General features: G+C 53.4%; 1 protein-coding gene across 1 annotated transcript; it reads right to left on the reverse strand.

Annotated features, from left to right (window-relative positions):
- Positions 1-582: 582 nt before the first annotated feature.
- LOC122378680 lies at positions 583-18,868 on the reverse strand. The gene is made up of 2 exons (XM_043360021.1): positions 18,765-18,868; positions 583-1,405 (listed from the first exon to the last, which is right to left on the reverse strand). Exons 1-2 carry the CDS (start codon positions 18,768-18,770, stop codon positions 692-694), a joined length of 720 nt encoding a protein of 239 aa, XP_043215956.1. The 5' UTR covers positions 18,771-18,868; the 3' UTR covers positions 583-691.
- Between the last annotated feature and the right edge of the window lie 168 nt (positions 18,869-19,036).

A 19,036-nucleotide genomic window follows, 5' to 3' on the forward strand; every position in this document is an offset into this window, starting at 1 on the left:
CCCAGCCGTTTGACCGGTTTGACCTACAGAGGCCAACAAAGGTCACACGGCTCGAATTTACACAGCAGTTTGTGGTCACCCAGTGAAGCTAGAGCGCTAAAAACGGCAACAAGCAACTCGCAGGCATCTAATCTCAATTTCCCACCAGCAATTTGACCTCCCAAGGTCATGCGTTGACCTAAGGTCATTTGCGGGTTATGCCGAAAATAGGCACTTCCACACCGCACAGCGGTTGTCGAGTACAGGGATCGACCGAATTCCAAATCAAAGCATGCCATCAATGAAAATTTCTAGGGAAAAATAAGATTAGATGCCTGCGAGTCGTTTTGTGCCGTTTTTAGCGCTCTACCTTCACTGGGTAATCCAAAAACTGCTGTGCAAATTTTGGCCGTGTGACCTTTGCTGACCTCTGTAGGTCAAACGGCTGGGAGTGTCACCGAATGAGTCGGACTGTGCATTGGGTGGGCATGTCACGACCTACATACATTGTGTGCCTATGATGATAATAGTCAGTACCCGGCAGTAGGTGTCTTGCACTGTTCCAACAGCATTCATTACGTAAAGTGCGCTTCGCGCTCAAACGAACATTCGACAACAATTTATTTTCCAAGATGCATCGAAACTGGTTTCGTTTTTATTGCTAGCAGGACAATATTTCCCGATAAACATGGACAGTTTCATTTTGGCTGACTTAGATCAGGTCCTTGATGATGGCCATGAGGTCGATGGACTCGATGAAGCTGCGCAGCATCGGCTCCAGGATGAGGTTGATGATGTCGACCACGATGCCGTCCAGCAGGTTGACGATGGCCTCGGTGAGCGGCTCTAGCAACCAGTCGAAGATGCCCAGTCCTGTGATGTCCACGTCAATCGTGCCGACCTGCTCGATTTTGAAGTCGACCAGCTCGATGGCCAGCGTCTGCGAGGAGATCTTGGCGCTGAAGAAGACGCTCGTCTCGGTGATGGTGGCCGTGGCGGTGACGTCGGGGCCGATGCCGATCACCTCGATCTTGCACGAGTAGCCGGCGCCGAATCCGTTGAAGCCGATGTGTCCGGAGATGCCGAGCCACTCGCCGTCGTAGGACATGATGGCGTCGCCGGTGCGGTGCACGTTCGAGAGCCCGTCCAGGTGGCCGTCGTGCAGCACCACGCCCGTGCCGAGAACGGCGAGCTTCTCATCGGGCAGCGGCAGCGGGTCCAGGCCGTTGTCGAGCACCAGGTGGCGGGCGTTGGCCAGGGTGCGGTCGAAGTAGTCGTTGGCGTTGGCGGTGGACTGGAGCGGCTCGGCGGCCAGCTGCTGCTCCAGGGCGCGCTGCAGCAGGCGCACCAGGCGCTGCTGGTCGGGCACGGCCGCCCGCGCGGCCCCCAGCACGGCCAGCGCCAGCACCCAGCGAGCGGCGGAGACCTGGCGCACGGCCGGCACGGTCAGCGGACGGCTCAGGACGGCAGGGCGGTACATACATATGGATACCGTATATAGCCAGCAGCTGGTGCTTACTTGAACCGGGCCCCTCGGACAACCAGTCGAAATTAACGGTGTCGGGGATCTCTGTTGGCATTGTCAGCGCTCAGTGGCGTTGTGCCGTTGCTGGTTGATAATGCCCACATTACCAAGTGTTACCTGCGAGACGGGCTGGATCTGCATTATGTCATGCGCTCCTACGTAGGTACTTGCTGAGCTACGTTTTAGGTTGAGCACTGTTCAGTCTGAGTACACCAGTAGAAATCGATTAGAAACTCGCCTGGTGGAAACTTTTACGTTTCTTTAGGTCGTTCAATAAGTAACGAACAATCGGTCATAACTTCTTTATTTCTTTATTTAACACTTTCAAACTTTCACAGATAATTATAGATCAGACATTTCTGAATGCAGCCTATGCCTCAAACCAGCCGCCGCCCGCCTGCACACACTTCTCCCAGCGTTCTCCCAGCGTTCCCAGCGTTCCGGCCAACGCCGGAATAGGGTTGGGACCTATCTGCATGCTCTGTATGTTTTGGTAAAATAAAAAAGCTCAGAATTTTTAATGATTTAATTTAAAATCACTTTGTTATAAAAATGCCTAGTTAGTTCAGAAATTAATTATTTGTGGCTGAAAACAACTTGCTTCTGATTGGTCGGGCTAATCATGACGTCACATGTAGGTATATAACTGTCTGTATATTTGGCGCAGTTGAGACATACATTTTCTATGTATTTTCCACGTATTTTCCTATGGTAAATCGGAGTGATTGGTCGTGTTTTCAGTGTCTCTTTATTTTGCGCTGGTATTGCGTGGCTAAGAAGTTTTATCAAGAATGGCATATACTAAAATGTTCCTTTAAAGGAAATAGTTCACTTTTTAACATGGGTTTTGAACTGGAATAGCAGTTCCGTAGCTTGGGCTGAGACGAGCATAAATCAGGAGCTTTTACAGCCCAACGATCACCCTAGGCAAAGATATTCTATTTCTCGTCCCGAAAAAGGTGTCTTGCGTTGAGGATGTGTGCCTTGCATATGTGGCTGGTGCCGTGGCGAGTCGTGCTCTAAGCCGGATGAAGCCGTTCCAGTGTTTGGGATTCGCAACTTGGGATTCCACACAACGACGGGCTGGGAAGTTCCCTGATGTGGAGCCGTCTCCCCCAAACACTTAGATCGGCCAAGGATAGCGAATGTATTTGAAACAGCATGAGCAAGCTATGTAGTGAACACAACGATGAAACCATAGTTCGTTTTGGCAAAGTTAAGGACAGTACAAAGCAGTGAGAAAACGTATATCAGAGCGAGAGATACTTTCTAGAAGAGTGCGTGAATGCCCACACGACGATGAACATTATGATACATACACACGAGCATACATTTCTAAAACATTAATAAATCGGACATAGAAAATGAACAAGTGGAGCAGAGACATCTGGCGGATATCGCTGAACCTGCGCCTCGCGTCAGCTGCGACAGCAGCGCCACGTTGAGGTCGACGGTGGCGCCGCCCCGCGTCGGAGCGCTTGCCAGTCGCCAGCGGCGGTAGTGCCGCGCCGCGTCGGAGAACGTGCGGCGGTGCACTACATCACCCTCCCCCTAGAGACGGCACTGCGAACGTGACGTTAAGAAAACGCGTTGGTGGCCGTACAGCACGGCCGGAGCGGGTCGTCCGTAGGCACGGCGGTGGGGGCGCGGGCGGAGGCGGCGGCTGTAGCGGCAGGTCGCCACGCGGTGGCGGAAGCGGCGGCCTCGGTGCGCGAGGCACTGGCAGGAGGAGCTCTGGGCCGGAGGCCGGTGTTGCCGAGTCGGCGGAACGCGCCGTGTCCTGGACCGCAGACGGCGATGCTGTCGGAGTTGGAGCAGGCGGGGGCCGTTCCAAGTGCGCCGGTTTGACTCGGTCGATAGAGATAACGTCTGAACGACCTCCTCGGTCCACAGTGACCGTCTTCGCCGATCTGTGTAGCACCTTGTATGGTCCGTCATAACGCGGGGCAAGCGGCGGCTTCACTGCGTCGTGGCGCACGAACACGTGCGAGGCGTGGTGCAGCGCGCGCGGCACGTACGACGGCGCGCTTGGTGCTGGTCGTGGTGCCGTCGGGCGCAGTGCCGCCATGGTGCGCTGAAGCTCGGCGGCGAATGATTCCGGCGTAGGAGGCGCGGTGGCGGACGGGGTGATGAGTTCACCAGGTAGGCGGAGCGGCGCTCCGTACACCAGCTCGGCAGTGCTGCAGCCCAGGTCTTGTTTGAGCGCCGAGCGGATTCCGAGCAGCGCCAAAGGAAGAGCCTCCGTCCAGCGGGCGGGCGCGGCGGCGCGCAGCGCGGCCTTAAGCTGCCGGTGCAGGCGCTCCACCATCCCGTTGGCCTGGGGGTGGTACGCGGTGGTCCGGCGCCGCGCGCAGCCCAGGAGAGTGGACAGCTCAGCCCAGAGCGCCGACTCGAATTGGCTGCCCCGGTCGGTGATGATCTCGTCCGGGACGCCGAACCGAGAGATCCAGCCGGAGATCAGCGCTCGGGCGACCTCGCGCGCCGTGATGCCACGCAGCGGGATCGCCTCCGGCCAGCGGCTGTACCGGTCCACCACCGTCAGAAGATACGAGTAGCCCTCCGACGGCGGCAGCGGGCCGACCAGGTCGGCGTGCACTTGTCGAAACCTGTCGGCAGGTGGCGGGAACGAGGCGGGCGGCGCTGTCGTGTGCCGGTGGACTTTGGTGCGCTGGCACGGGACGCAGGTGCGCGCCCAGAGTGCGGCGTCCTTCTTCACCGACGGCCACACGAAACGCCGCGTGACCAGGTCGACGGTGGCGCGCACTCCCGGGTGGGCCAGATCGTGCACGTGCCGGAAGTAGGCGCGCCGGAGCGGTGCCGGGATCCACGGCCGCGGTACACCCTGGGACTCGTCGATGACCAGCGTGCGGCCGCTGGGGAGCCGGGCGTCTCTGAGTTTGAGCCCGTGCTCTGTCGAGCGGAAGCGCGCCAGCTCTTCGTCCTCTTGCTGGCAGGCTGCGAGCTCGTCGAAGTCGTCGACTGGCGGGCACGGTGCTGAGAGCATCGCCACTGTTCGACTCAGAGCGTCCGCAGCTGCGTTTTCTTTCCCAGGCACGTGCCTGATGTCGGTGGTGAACTGGGAGATGAAGTCCAGGTGCCGGATCTCCCTCGGCGAGTAGCTGGCTGACCCGGACGAGACTGCCGACACGAGGGCCTTGTGGTCGGTGAAGATGGCGAACTGGCGGCCTTCCAGAGTGTGCCGGAAGTGCTTGACCGCCAGATACGCCCCGAGCAGTTCGCGGCCGAAGGTGCTGTAGCGTGTCTCTGCTGGTTGGAGTGACTTCGAGAAGAAAGCCAGCGGCGTCCAGGTCCCGTGCGAGTGTTGCTGCAGGACAGCGCCGACGCCGGTGTCAGAGGCATCGACCTGCAGACTCAGCGCTGCGCCGGGAGTGGGGTGCGCGAGCTGCGTGGCCTGAGCCAGGGCAGCCTTCACGCGTTGGAAGGCGTCCTCAGCGGTTGGCGTCCACTCCACCGGCGCCGCGCGTTTGCGTTTCTGGTCCAGCAGGTGGTGAAGCGGTCGGAGGAGGCCGGCAGCACCAGGCAGGAACCGGTGATAGTAGGTCACCAGGCCGATGAACCTACGCAGTTGGCGTTGCGTGGTCGGCTGCGGAAACTCCTGGACTGCAGCGACCTTCTCCGGCAGCGGGGCGATGCCGTCCGGGGACACATCGTGACCGAGGAAGCTGATGCGGTTGACGCCCAGCACGCACTTCTTTGGGTTGATCGTGACGCCGAACTTGTCGAGACGTTCCAGTACCTGACGGAGGTGACGGCGGTGCTGCTCGACGGACGTGCTGGCGATGAGGATGTCGTCGATGTACACGTAGCAGCACGTCAGCCCGCGCATCACCTCGTCTATGAAGCGCTGGAATGTCTGACTGGCGTTGCGAAGACCGAAGCTCATCCGCTGCATCTCGAATAGCCCGAACGGTGTGACGATGGCCGTCTTCGGGATGTCAGCGGGTTCGACCGGGATCTGATGGTACGCGCGGACGAGGTCGATCTTCGAGAAGATGGTACAGCCGTGCAGGTTCGCGGAGAAGTCCTGCAGGAACGGTATGGGATACCGGTCCGGGACGGTGGCGGCGTTCAGGGCGCGGTAGTCGCCGCACGGGCGCCACTGTCCGGGCTCCTTCTTAGGCTCCATGTGGAGGGGCGACGCCCAGCTGCTCTTGGATGGGCGGGCGACCCCGAGGCTGATCAGCTTGTCGAACTCCTGACGGGCGATGCGGAGGCGGTCGGGCGGCAAACGCCGAGGGTGCCCTACACGAGGAGGTCCACGTGTCACGATGTGGTGAGTGACGTTATGGCGCACGGGCAGGAGCTGCGCAGATGTGGCTGTCACTCGAGGGAACTCTTTAAACAAGTCTGCGAGAGTGGGCGCCGCGCACATTCGCACTCCGACGGAGCCGATGTCGGCTGGGGTGCCCACGGCACACGTTGTGCCGTGTTCAGCCTGGAGGAGCTGACGGCGCATGTCCACCAGCAGACGATGATGGGCGAGAAAGTCCGCTCCCAAGATCGGCATCGACACGTCGGCGACCATGAATGTCCACGGGTAGTCCACTGTTCCGAAACGCACCGAAGTCGAAATAACGCCATGGAGCTTGATCTCTGTGCCGTTGGCTGCTTCCAGTCGAGGCGCGTCGGGCGGCTGCACAGTGGTGCCGTCGGCCACGACTCGTGGTGGGACGACACTCACCTGTGCGCCGGTGTCGACGAGGAACCGCCAGTTCCGGGCAAGGTCGGTGACAAAGAAGAGGGGCGCCAGTGTTGGCCGGCCCGTCTCCGCTGGCGCTAGCGCGGACAGGCGGGCTAGTTTCCCGACCAGGAGCACGGCGGTCTGCAGCGGTGGGCCTCCGCGCCGTACTTCTGGTGGTACCAGCAGTACCCTTCATCAGGTATCACCGATGCCGCTTGAGAGCTGCCAGACGAGGCAGGTGCGGGTCGGCGCGGACGGGAGCGGGAGCGGCCACGCCGAGGAGCGTCGGCACCGCCCCGCTGGAACACGGCTTCGATGCGTGCTACCGCAGCGGTGAGGGCGGTGACGGCAGCGGCCATGCCGGAGTTACCGCACCCGCAGGCGGCGGGCGGTCCGGCGGCGGCCACCGCGCTGGCCGGCGGGGCGAGCGTGACCCCAGGGCCGGCCGGCGGGCCACAGGCGGCAGCGACGCCGGCCGTCGGCGTGCAGACAGCAGTCACGGCGGCACCGCCAGAGGCCTCCTGGAATCGGTCGGCCGCGCTGGCCAGGTCGTCAATACCAGTGTCCTCCGGCAGCAGCGCGAGGGCGGCGCGGGTCGTCGGCGGCAGGCGCTGCAGGAACAGCGTCCTGAGAAGGCCGAGGTCGTGGCCCGCGCTGCCCAGCATGTGCTGCATGCTGCGCAACAGCTGCGTGGGTCTCCTGTCGCCCAGCTGGTGGTCGCGGAGGAGTGCCTCGAGGCGTGAGGCGCGCGACTGGGCCAGGCGCGTGCTCAGGGCCCCTTTTAGTTCTGAGAACGAGCCGGTCTCGGCTGTTATCACGTCTCGAACTTGTGAAGCGACATGCACAGGCAGGTTGGCCACCAGCAGCCGGAACTTGTCGTGGTCATCCGTGATGCCGGCGACGGCGAAGGCACACTCGACCTGCACCAGCCAGAGCTCGGCTTCTTCAGGTGCGTAGGCCGGCAGCCGGAACGACGCGAATGGCCGCGTCGGCGCGTCCTGGGCGGCACTCTCCGGCTCGATGGGTGACGGCATAGCCACTATATACAGCAAACACTAACACTAGAGGCACACTGAAAGACTGTCGGTAATCACTAGGCGCTCGCCGCGCTCACTGTGCTGGCGCTCGCTGCGCTGCACTGCGTTGGCGCTCGCTGCGCTGCACTGCGTTGGCGCTCGTTGCGCTGAGGCTAGGCCACGTCACCAGCGCACTATTCACTGTTCGCGGCAGCGGAAGCCGGGTGAAGGTCACCCATTCTTGCCGAGGCGATGGGGAGGCCAGGTCAAAGATGACCTCTTCTTGCCGAGGCGGAGACGATGACTTCTTGAGCTACCGATCACGTCGGGGTCACCATTTGTGGCTGGTGCCGTGGCGAGTCGTGCTCTAAGCCGGATGAAGCCGTTCCAGTGTTTGGGATTCGCAACTTGGGATTCCACACAACGACGGGCTGGGAAGTTCCCTGATGTGGAGCCGTCTCCCCCAAACACTTAGATCGGCCAAGGATAGCGAATGTATTTGAAACAGCATGAGCAAGCTATGTAGTGAACACAACGATGAAACCATAGTTCGTTTTGGCAAAGTTAAGGACAGTACAAAGCAGTGAGAAAACGTATATCAGAGCGAGAGATACTTTCTAGAAGAGTGCGTGAATGCCCACACGACGATGAACATTATGATACATACACACGAGCATACATTTCTAAAACATTAATAAATCGGACATAGAAAATGAACAAGTGGAGCAGAGACATCTGGCGGATATCGCTGAACCTGCGCCTCGCGTCAGCTGCGACAGCAGCGCCACGTTGAGGTCGACGGTGGCGCCGCCCCGCGTCGGAGCGCTTGCCAGTCGCCAGCGGCGGTAGTGCCGCGCCGCGTCGGAGAACGTGCGGCGGTGCACTACACATATATTTCCATCCAGTATGAAAAGAGCACGGGTCCCAAAAATTCTTCAGAAACTAGAGAAATTATCTACGAGAACTAGAGAAATTCTCGTACTGATCAATTAGGAAATTCAGGGGGGACATTATCAGATCGAGCAGATCGCCCAAATGCCGGTGGCTGCGATAATTTCTCTGTTTCTGAAGAATTTTCGGGACCCATGCTCTTTTCATACTGGATCGCGTGTGCAGTGGCGTATCTAGGATTTCTCTCAGGGGGGATCCGCAGTCAAAAGGGCCCTTGACTGACTGGGTTGAAAGGGCCCTTAAGTGGCAAAAGGGCCCTTGAAGCCTGAGTTGAAAGGGCGTTAGCCCGCGCCCCGTAAGGGGGGGGGGGGGCGAAACGGCCCCCTGTCCTCTTCCGTAGCTATCTCCTAAATGACTGCAGATATCGCCACGAAACTTTCAGGACCTCTCCGGGCATCCATTTTACACATTGTGACCTTTTTCCAGAGGCTTTGATAGGTTGGCCGCAAATACGTCAGAATGACGTCATGTTCTGCCATTTTCGACCCAAAAAATGTTTCGCAGGAAGAGCTATCAGGCCTACAGAGCTGTAGGAACATGAAAATGTTCCGATATAAAAAGTGTACAATTAACAGGCTTAGGTCAAATCTGAGCACAGTTTACAGAAAGTGCGTTAAAAGAGCTTTGTTTGTTTTGTTGGGTTGGACCCAGGCCCTTTCGGCTTTCGGTCTGACAGGCCATTTCAGGGCCGGAGGGATGATAGGAATTGAGGGAGACATTGGTCTGGGCGGGCACCTTGGTGACTCACTGGGGCTGAGCCTGTCCAACAGGACAGGCCGACCAGCCTCCCAAGTGCTCAATGCACCCGGTTATGAGTGTGCTTCCTTAGGAGCTGCAGTGCGCTCCAATGGGAGCCGCCCGCATGGAATAAAGTTGCCCGTCCAGGTCCAGCCCGGATCAGGGTTTGCGGCATGGAGGAGAATGATTTGAATGTCCTGAGGATGGATTGGAAACGGCGAAAGGGGTGTTAAAAGAGCTATTAACTACGCTTTTCCCCGGTACTGTAGCTCTATTCATTTCCGAATCATGCGGTGGTTTGTTGAAAATTGTCGAAATTGGACCTGAAAATTGGCGAAATTTAACCTTGGATGACCTATGTGAACTGAATTTTGAACTGATCTAAAAAGTGACAGGCGTAATTTCGTCATTATTGTTTGCTTGCGTCCCTTCGAACACTGCCTTAGGCGTGTTGGTACGTGGCTCAGAAGCCGGGTTATAGATGCAGGGGTGCGGAGCCGGAGCTGGAGCCGGAGGAGCCGCCGGTGCCGGCATATTTTGCCTGGAGCCGGAGCCGGAGCCGGAGCCGTGAAACAATATAGCCCGGAGCCGGAGCCGGAGCGGTAAAAAAGGCGGCCACTCCGGCTGTTTTTTTTTTTTTTGAAGAGGAAAACATTATTGACCTAGTTCGGTTTCACAGTGCCTGCAAGGCAGTAAAATATGTGGTATTCAAAATAGCCTTGTTATGCAAATACAGAAACAACGTGAACCAATCCTTCATCTTTTCTTTTCCACCCGTATTTATTTGTACCTATAAAGGATGAACTGAGTACTGGAGTCGAAGCCGGAGCCGGAGCCGGAGCCGAAGCCGATTTTTTTTTCTCCGGAGCCGGAGCCGGAGCCGTCTGAAATTTCCACGCCTCCGCATCCCTGGTTAGAAGGACCCTGGCCGGGCGGGGGGGGGGGGGGAGCGTGGGTGCCACCACATCGTTTTTTTTGCGACAGCTCGGAACACGTCGGCAGGCAACAGAGAGCCAAAACTGGGCATAGCTACCTGACCTTTGATGCAAACCGGGCCTTGTGACGCCCGCATTTTCACGGAGGGCCTCTGGTCGTCTTAAGGACCCTCTGTTACCCTCAGGGGGACCCTCTGATGGCCTCTGAAGACCATCACTGGCCTCAAAGGGTCCTCTAGTGGCCTCCATGGACCTTCTGGGTACCTGAAAGGTCCCTCTGTTTTCTCTCCAGGGGCCCTTTTTACCTCAAAAGGTTCTCTTTTACTTCAAATGACCGTATGTTGGTCTAATACATGAGGCCCCTAGTGGCCTAAAATAGCCCTCATATCATCTAAGGTGACCCCCTGTTTGCCTTAGAAAAGAGGTCCCTCCGGGTACCTGAGAGGCCCTGTTTGTGTCCCAAAGGGTCCTTTGCTGGCCTCATAAGGCCCCTAGTTGACCTAAAAAGTCCTCTGATTGTCCAAGGGCCCTCTATTCGCCTCAGAGCTTTTTCCTCAGAGTGCCTGATGACCTCATAGAGCCCATAGTGGCCTGACATAGCCTTCAGATCACCTCAGAGGGCCCTCTGTTGTAAGGCTCAAGTGGCCTTCTCAGAGGGCTCCGACTGCCCTGTGACTGACAATTGTCCACTCTTATCCCTCTTTTGGGTGACCTTTTCCCCCTCTGACACCCAAGCCAAAATACGATTTTGGGACACTGACTCCGAGGGCCAGTTGATTTTCAGAGGGCCCTCTTTGAGGTGGATGTTAGGGCCCTCTGTTCGCCTCAGAAGGCCCTCTGGTGGATTTAGACTTCAGAGGACCCTATTTTGGCATCAGAGGGCGCCCCTCTGTGGCATCAGAGGGCCCTCAGAGGCCTCAAATGGCCCTATTACATCTCAGAGAGCTGTCTTTGACCTCAGAGGGATCTTTTTTACTTCTTTGTGGTGTCTAAGGGGGCCCTCTGGCCTTTGTTCGCCTCAATGAGCCTTAAGGGGTACTCCGATCACTTCCAAGGACCCTCTTTGATCTCAGAGGGCCTAAACCTCATAGGGCTAATGGTGGTCTGACATAGCCTCATATCACCTCAGAAGGCCCTCCAGTGGCCTCAGAGGGCACTTTGTGACCTTTGAAGGCCCTCCATTCGCCTTAGAGGGCCCTCTTTGATCTCTTTGATCTCTTCGATCTCAGAGGGCCCTTTGTTCACCTCAGAGGGCCCTTTGGTGACCTCCAGGGACCATCTTTGATCTAAGAGGGCCGTCTGGTGGCCTCATAGGGTACCTTGTGGCCTGACATTGACCCTCGTACCTCAGAGGACCTTCTGTTCGTCTTAAGGGGCCCTCTGCTGGTCTTAGAGGGCCCTTTGTGTGCTTGGGAGGCCCCCCTGAGTACCTGAGAGGGCCCTCTGTGTGTTTGAGAGGGCCCTCTGTGTGCCTGAAAGGGTCCTCTGTGTACCTGAGACGGCCCTCTGTTCGCCTGAAAGAGTCCTCTGTGTGCCTGAAAGGGCCCTCTGTGTACCTGAGAGGGCCCTCTGTTTGCCTGCGAGGGCCCTCTGTTTGCCTGCGAGGGCCCTCTGTGTGCCTGAGAGGGCCCTATGTGTGCCTGAAAGGACCCTCTGTGTGTCTCAGAGAACCCTCTGTGTGCCTGAGAGAGCCCTATGTGTGCCTGAGAGGGCCCTCTGTGAGCCTGAGAGGGCCCTCTGTGTGCCTGAGAGGCCCTATGTGTGCCTGAGAGGGCCCTCTGTGAGCCTGAGAGGGCCCTCTGTGTGCCTGAAAGGGCCCTCTGTGTACCTGAGAGGGCCCTCTGTGTGCCTGAGAGGGCCCTATGTGTGCCTGAGAGAGCCCTCAGTGAGCCTGAGAGGGCCCTCTGTGAGCCTGAGAGGGCCCTCTGTGTGCCTGAAAGGGCCCTCTGTGTACCTGAGAGGGCCCTCTGTTTGCCTGAGAGGGCCCTCTGTGTGTCTAAGAGGACCCTCTGTGTACCTGAGAGCGCCCTCTATGTGCCTGAAAGGGCCCTCTGTGTACCTGAGAGGGCCATCTGTTTGCCTGAGAGGGCCTTCTGTGTGACTGAGAAGGCCCTATGTGTGCCTGAGAGGGCCCTCTGTGAGCCCTAGAGGGCCCTCTGTGTGCATGAGAGGACCCTCTGTGTGCCTGAGAGGGCCCTCTGTGTGCCTGAGAGGGCCCTCTGTGAGCCTGAGAGGGCCCTCTGTGTGCCTGAGAGGGACCTCTATGTACCTGAGAGGGCCCTCTGTGTGCCTGAGAGGGCCCTCTGTGTGCCTGAGAGGGCCCTATGTGTGCCTGAGAGGGCCCTCTGTGAGCCTGAGAGGGCCCTCTGTGTGCCTGAGAGGGCCCTCTGTGTGCCTGAAAGGGCCCTCTGTTTGCCTGAGAGGGCCCTCTGTGTGCCTGAGAGGGCCCTCTGTGTACCTGAGAGGGCCCTCTGCGTGCCCGAGAGGGCTCTCTGTGTACCTGAGAGGGCCCTCTGTGTGCCCGAGAGGGCTCTCTGTGTGCCTGAGAGGGCCCGTTGTATCCTTCACAAGGTCCCTCATTGGCCTAAATGTGTCCTCTAATAATCCTCAAAAGAGTTCTACAATACTTTTTCTTTTAGCGAATAAAATGGGAAGTGGTCAAAAGGGCCCTTGAAGTCGTTTCAATTTTTTCCGTGTTATAAAAAAAAACTTTTTTCTAGGCTCCAGGGGGGATCCTAGGACCCCCAGGGTCCCCCCTTGGATACGCCACTGCCGCTGTGCCTTACAGAAACTGAAAAGTTCTTCCTATATCAAAATATAGAAAATAATCTTTTGTTATAAAAAGGTTTTATTTTCTTTGCTGATTATTTTGAACATAAAAAATCATAAATCCGTTGCAAAAAAATAATTTCGTGAAAGTGAACTATTTCCTTTAATAATGGAGCTTCAATATCTGTGAGTTTTATTGGCAAGCGAAAACTGATTTCGCTGTTATTTTATCTGGGGCCGTATTCACGTCGACTTCGTAAGTCGATTTTCTTTCGTAAGTATAATTTGGTATTCACGTCGACACTTCTTAAGTTTTTATCGATGGAGTTCACGTGATTAAAAAAATTTCCTTAAGAAGTAGGTCAAACTTAAGAAAATTCTTACGAAAATGATCGACGTGAATACGGCCCCTGGAAATTACTCATTTTTTTAGGTCAATATTCAAAATATTTTACGGGAACAAGTTGGCACTTTTCTTGATTTTTGCACTCAAATCGCGTGCGATTCAACTGTATTGGAACTTGCAAATAAGCTTGGTGATTAATTAACTGTGTTGTTATGGCACTGTTTGCAAAGCATGGATAATGAAACTCTGCCAAAGACTTAGCTACATAGCAATGCCTCAAGTAATACGCAGGAGGGACAGAATTCAGAGTCCGATCGAGAAGAATCGGTGCAAATGCTACGAAGACCAGGCAGCTCTGATGCAATAGCTAGTCGTCTCACTACTCTCACTCCATTAGACCAGCTGATTCCTGACAGCACCGACTCGGATGCAAAGATGGAGCTCATCTTCCAAGCCAGAAACCAGTTCTTTGATGGAAGATGTGATGCTGCCTCTGTCTCTGCTTTGTTGGCCACTTTGGACGGGGCGGAGCTCCGCTCTTTGCGTGAGCGGTTATTCGCCTGTCATCCAGAAATAGTTCCTTCGTTTGCTGGCCGTTCCCTGATTAGGTGCAATACGGGGAGCTGTAATCAGGGAAGTAACTTCCATATGAAAGGGGTGCAGGTGCACCCCCGTCCCCCATCCACTAGAAGTGCACCCCATAGGCTAAGCGGCGCCCCACACGCCGCCCCACACGATTAGCTCTAGAGCAGATGGCGAGGGTGATTTCTCGGCTACATTCCATCTCGGCGTCGTGATGCTTGTGGGCTTGGAAAGCGTCCAGTCGTATGTAGGGTGTGTAGGGGTAGGGTTGAGTTCAATAAGGTTTTTACATTTGAAAGGTTTGAACAACCCGCAATCAGCACAACATACCTACCACAAGTTAAATAAAAAACTACCAAACTCCGCCCAACTAATATTAATAAACATTACAGCCAAACTAATGGCCTAAATAAAAATATATCTCAAATCCTAACAGTTATCGCGGGTGATGGTGCCATGAGTTGCTATTATCCAAAACAGATGCAAATAAACATGTTTGTATGTCCTATGTATGTTTGTTTTAAAAACGTTGCAGCGGCGCTGGGAACTGCAGTCTTAGATCTGGGTATGTTTGGTATCTGCAACTCTTCATATACACATTAAAGGGACCATCCCACCTTAACATTAGTTTTGAGTTGAGATAGCCAAATTGGTGGCCATGGCCTGAAAATACCGGTTTGGGCACTCACAACATCGAAAAATGTTTTAATTCGGAGATATGGAATTTCAAACTTGCAGTTTTCGGATTCTAAGGGGCTAATGCTTTGGTATGCCCCCTTAGAATTTGTGACGTCAGCGCAGATCTAACGATTTTAAATCTTTCACTAAAACGTTTGGTAGCACGCGGTGGTATATGCTGCTTTGCGCGCAACAAGTGCCGCACTTTCAAATAAAGTCGCTAGGAACAGCGGAGATCCCAAAAAGTAAACAAAAGTAAAAGTCTAATATCTTGAAAACTGGTGAATATTGTTTGATGAAATTTGGTAGATATTCGTTTTCGCTCTTTCTGAACCGAGCGACATCACTTTCATGGCAATTCATTAACTTTTTTGAAGGTGGGAGGGTCCCTTTAACCCTATTTCGGACGGGGAGACCTTTCAGGATTTTCTTGTACAATTGCCAAACGCCGCGAGACATTAAGCTCATATTTGGTGACTTTTCCTAAATGCTCATTGCGCACATCTCAGCAAAAAAAAAAAAAATACCGGGTCAGGTCAGGTCAGGTAACCAGAGCGGGTTTGTTGACCCCACCTCAGAAAAGTTTGCAAACACGTCAGAGCTTGAGTTTTTCACGAAGTTATTTCCTCTCATCAAGTCTTCAAAACAGTAGGGTAGACCGGGGCAAGTCGCCCCGCCGAGGTAAAACGCCTCACCGATGTTTCTCGGAACTGGCAAGGTTCTGGGGAAACATTCTCTCTTCTTTAAAACGTGCACTATATGATCATTATATGAGCAGACTGGAAAGATATTGTGATAACTCTTTAGGGAGATATAGCCAAAAATTTGTTTTTGGAGTGATTTTTATGTTTTGTAGTCAGATTATGCATCATGGCGTTCTTTTATGGTTCACATCAGGTTAACGACTTTTATGTATTTTGAACAACTATTGTCTAACGCTTATAATGCTGGGTTGGTCCGTTTTAAATTATGCCTTGCTGGAGTGCAAGGCGTTGTTCTCTGACCAAACTACGTGATGGGGTAAAACGCCCCAGTAGGTCGCGGGGCAAAAAGCCCCATGGGGCGTTTTACCTCATGTGTTGTTCCGACTACCCACTTCCTAATGTTCGGTTGCTGGCGAACAGTAAGTTTCTATGCAATTTTATGTACATTTCTCAGCAAATTAATGACAAAGGAAGCATTTAGTTAACATTTGCATTGCAATAATTTATTATTTGGCCTTATGAGGCAGGTGAAAAACCTGTACATACAATAGTGTCATAGCTGAACACCTGACAGGATGGAAGGTGCTAACTTCAGTGCCGTGCCTCCCAAGGTCTAACGGGCCTCTCATATAAGATTTAGTCAACTAGCATGTTCAATCTTTAATCTAGAGTATGGGGCGTCTTGCCCCAGGCCGTGGGGCGTTTTGCCCTGGGGTTGGGGCAAAATGCCCCATTTGCAGTTGCTTCACAAATCACTTCCTAGCTGGGAGTCCGATCATAAGTGAATGAATTTGAGGGGTGGAATTTAAAGTAAAATGTCCAAAGAACGCATTGAGCACAAATTTGGCCTTCCAGGTGATGTGGGACAAAAGTTATGTAGCAAAATAAATTATCTGGGGCGTCTTGCCCCAGGCTACCCTACCTGCAGTATGTGTCGTTTGTATATCTCAGAATTTTTGATCTGTGACCTGAGGTTAGGTCAGAGTCGTGACCTTTACATTGCAAGCCTATGGAAAAGCATTGAAATGCGACCTGCACCTCGAGTAAACGAGTCAAAACCAACCAATTCTTTAAGAATTATGACAAATTATCTTATCTGTAATGATCCAGGTGCCATTTACTGACAGGGACACCGGAGAGGGTTATCTGAGCCGAGATCATGTGAGGTGATATCTACCATACATCAATGCTCACAATACTTACAATATTGACAATGCTTTTGCTTACAACACTTACAATACTTACGATGAGACCAGCAAGCACTCTGCCGTTACAGTTCTAACTTCTGTGTCGAAAAACGACGTTACACACATTCGCTGCCAGCATAACATGTATTGTTTGACAGTAACAAAATACAATTGACATCTGAACCCCAAACGGACCGCCATCCACTCAAATTTTATAACCCTGACCGGTCAGGGGGCGAATGGAGGTCATTTCCTGGGCATTTCACTCAGCCCTTGCACAAAATATCTCACCTCACAGTGATCATTACAACAATAGCACCGACTTGATAGTGGATTTCAAAGTACTTGCATCAGCTCTTCCTGCTATTGCAGACGATCATCTCCTCAGGGTAATGTTGTTCGGGACATGAACGAAGATCGTTTTCGGAGTTTCATAAGTGCTACTGCAACAGCCTGGCACAAAATAGGACTTGTACGCTCTTCTCTGCACTTTGCCCTTCAGTATATCACAAAAGAATTGTTTAGAATCCATCTTACGCTTCTTTCACAGTCTCCCTTGCCACCGTAGGGCGTAGATAGATTGCTGTTGCTGGTAAGTTAAGGCACGGTAGATAGAAATTACCTCGGTTCTCAACGCCTTAAGTTATTTTCATAAAAAAAGAACAAATAAATGATCAATAAGATGACAGGAATGTAAACATTTTAATCGCAAAGTAGTCCAAATATTGGAATGAGCTTTTGCTTTTCAGCATCCTCCGATTCATCATCTTTATCATTTGAAAATTCGAGGTACATAAAATGTTTATCACGCGCTCATGTTAAGTGGGAAAATAGTACACGGCACACACATCAATTTTTGACACTGAACATTTCATCCGTAAATGTTTTAGCATAATTTAAAGTTAAAAACAGCGCAAATGGCAGAGTGAAGCAAACAACATCTTTCACCCATTGATATAACATGTAATCTGTGGTGCGCCAGATGCGCCATTATTTGTCAACCGCAGAAGGTGACATGTGACGTAACAGCATCAAGAGCATCTTTTTTCAAGAACTTTTCAAAACAAGTTTCCTATCTTTCTTCCCCCATTTCTCTCAGCTTATTGATTTTATGAGGCAATGGTATGCACCATAAATTCTGTGAAAATAGTTTGATCATTTTCATGCATTCTTAAAAAATCGAGTTCCCAACCCCATTCCGCCCGGAAAAACGCGTTTTCCGTCTTTTTCACCCAGTTCATGACAGCGCACATGACTTCAGCGTCGGTCTCGAAGTGTTCACCATGGAGGCCATCCTTTAGGGGACCAAAGAGGTGAAAATCTGAAGGAGCCAGGTTCGGACTGTAGGGCGGCTGGGGCATGATATTCAGCCCTGTCACGCGATCTCCTCGCGCGTGGCGTGAGACAAGTGCGGTCGGGCGTTGTCATGGTGTATGGTGATGTTGTTGACATCCGAGCCGCGCCTATTCTTCAGGATTGCTTTTCTCAGTCTCCTGCAGGACTGTGATGTAGCGGCCCGCTGTCTATAGTCCGCCCAGGTTCAAGAAGTCCACCAGGATGACACCATGACAACGCTCGTCCGCACATGTCTCACGCCACACGCGAGGAGATCGCGAGACAGGGCTGAATATCATGCCCCAGCCGCCCTTCAGTCCGAACCTGGCTCCTTCAGATTTTCACCTCTGGTCCCCTGAAGGATGGCCTCCGTGGTGAACACTTCGAGACCGACGCTGAAGTCATGTGCGCTGTCATGAACTGGGTGAAAAAGACGGAAAACGCGTTTTTCCGGGCGGAATTCCGGCGTTGGCCGGAACGCTGGGAAAAGTGTGTGCAGGCGGGCGGCGGCTGGTTTGAGGTAAAGGCTACATTCAGAAACATTTGATCGATAATCTGTGAAAGTTTGAAAGTGTTAAATAAAGAAATAAAGAAGTTATGACCGATTGTTCGTTACTCATTGAACGACCTAATAATCGGATTCTAAACGATATTGGAACCAAATTGGAACATTGTGCTTAGTACCTAATTGTGGAATGGAATGAGCTTAATGGAACGAATGCTGTCTGAGATTGAGATCGCAGCTTCGAGTGAAGAATATGTTATTGAGATTATGCCATCCTCTCTACTGTGAACGGTAAATTTAAATGAGTCGGTGAAATTTAAGCGTTGTTAACAGGGGCGGAGCTTCCTATACAGTTGGTGAGGCGGCTGCCCCACCAACTTGCCATTTTGCCCCACCAATGAGTGTTTTGCCCCACCAACTTTAGGTGATCTGTAGGACTTTGTTGCTTTGTAAATCAACCTTCTCGTACTAAGGAGCTTTGCAATGTCGGTTTTATGCAAAAGATTGTCTCTATAATGTGAAAAATTTATTCAGTGTAGCAATTTATTTGACCTTACAATAGGGTTTTGTAGGTTTGACAACTTTTTGCCCCACCAACTTCCCTGGAAAAGCTCCACCCATGGTTGTTAATAAACCATAGTTGAACTGAACATTTGAATGTTAGCTAACAGTAATGCTATTGAAGTATTTAGGGCCACATAAAGTACAGTTGGCGCTTCAACGGACGCGATGGCCCGAGTCCGGCTCGATAACAGCTTGTTTGGCAGATTGCGCTGGCAAAAGTTGTGCGTATGTGACGGGAGGAGACGTACCTGCATCTTGACGCCGAATGCAGCTGTGAACTGTCTGAGGGACAGCCGTATGAGGTGTGAGGGTCTTTGGGCAGCATGTGCGCGCTCCCACGCGCCCCGATAGGAGCTCTGTCAAGGCCTCGCTCTCGCCGGAGCCACTCCCGTCTGGGGAAGATAGCCGACCCGCCGGGCTGCCCCGGGTGCAGCACTCGCCGACCCGGGCTGCCCCCGGGTGGAGCGCTCGCCGACCCGGGCTGCTCAGACGGAGAGGCCGCCGATCCGCGGGCCATTAC

Source organism: Amphibalanus amphitrite, unplaced genomic scaffold, assembly GCF_019059575.1.
Source record: "Amphibalanus amphitrite isolate SeventyFive unplaced genomic scaffold, NRLGWU_Aamphi_draft 000063F_arrow, whole genome shotgun sequence".
NCBI classification, from domain to species: Eukaryota; Metazoa; Arthropoda; class Thecostraca; order Balanomorpha; family Balanidae; genus Amphibalanus; species Amphibalanus amphitrite.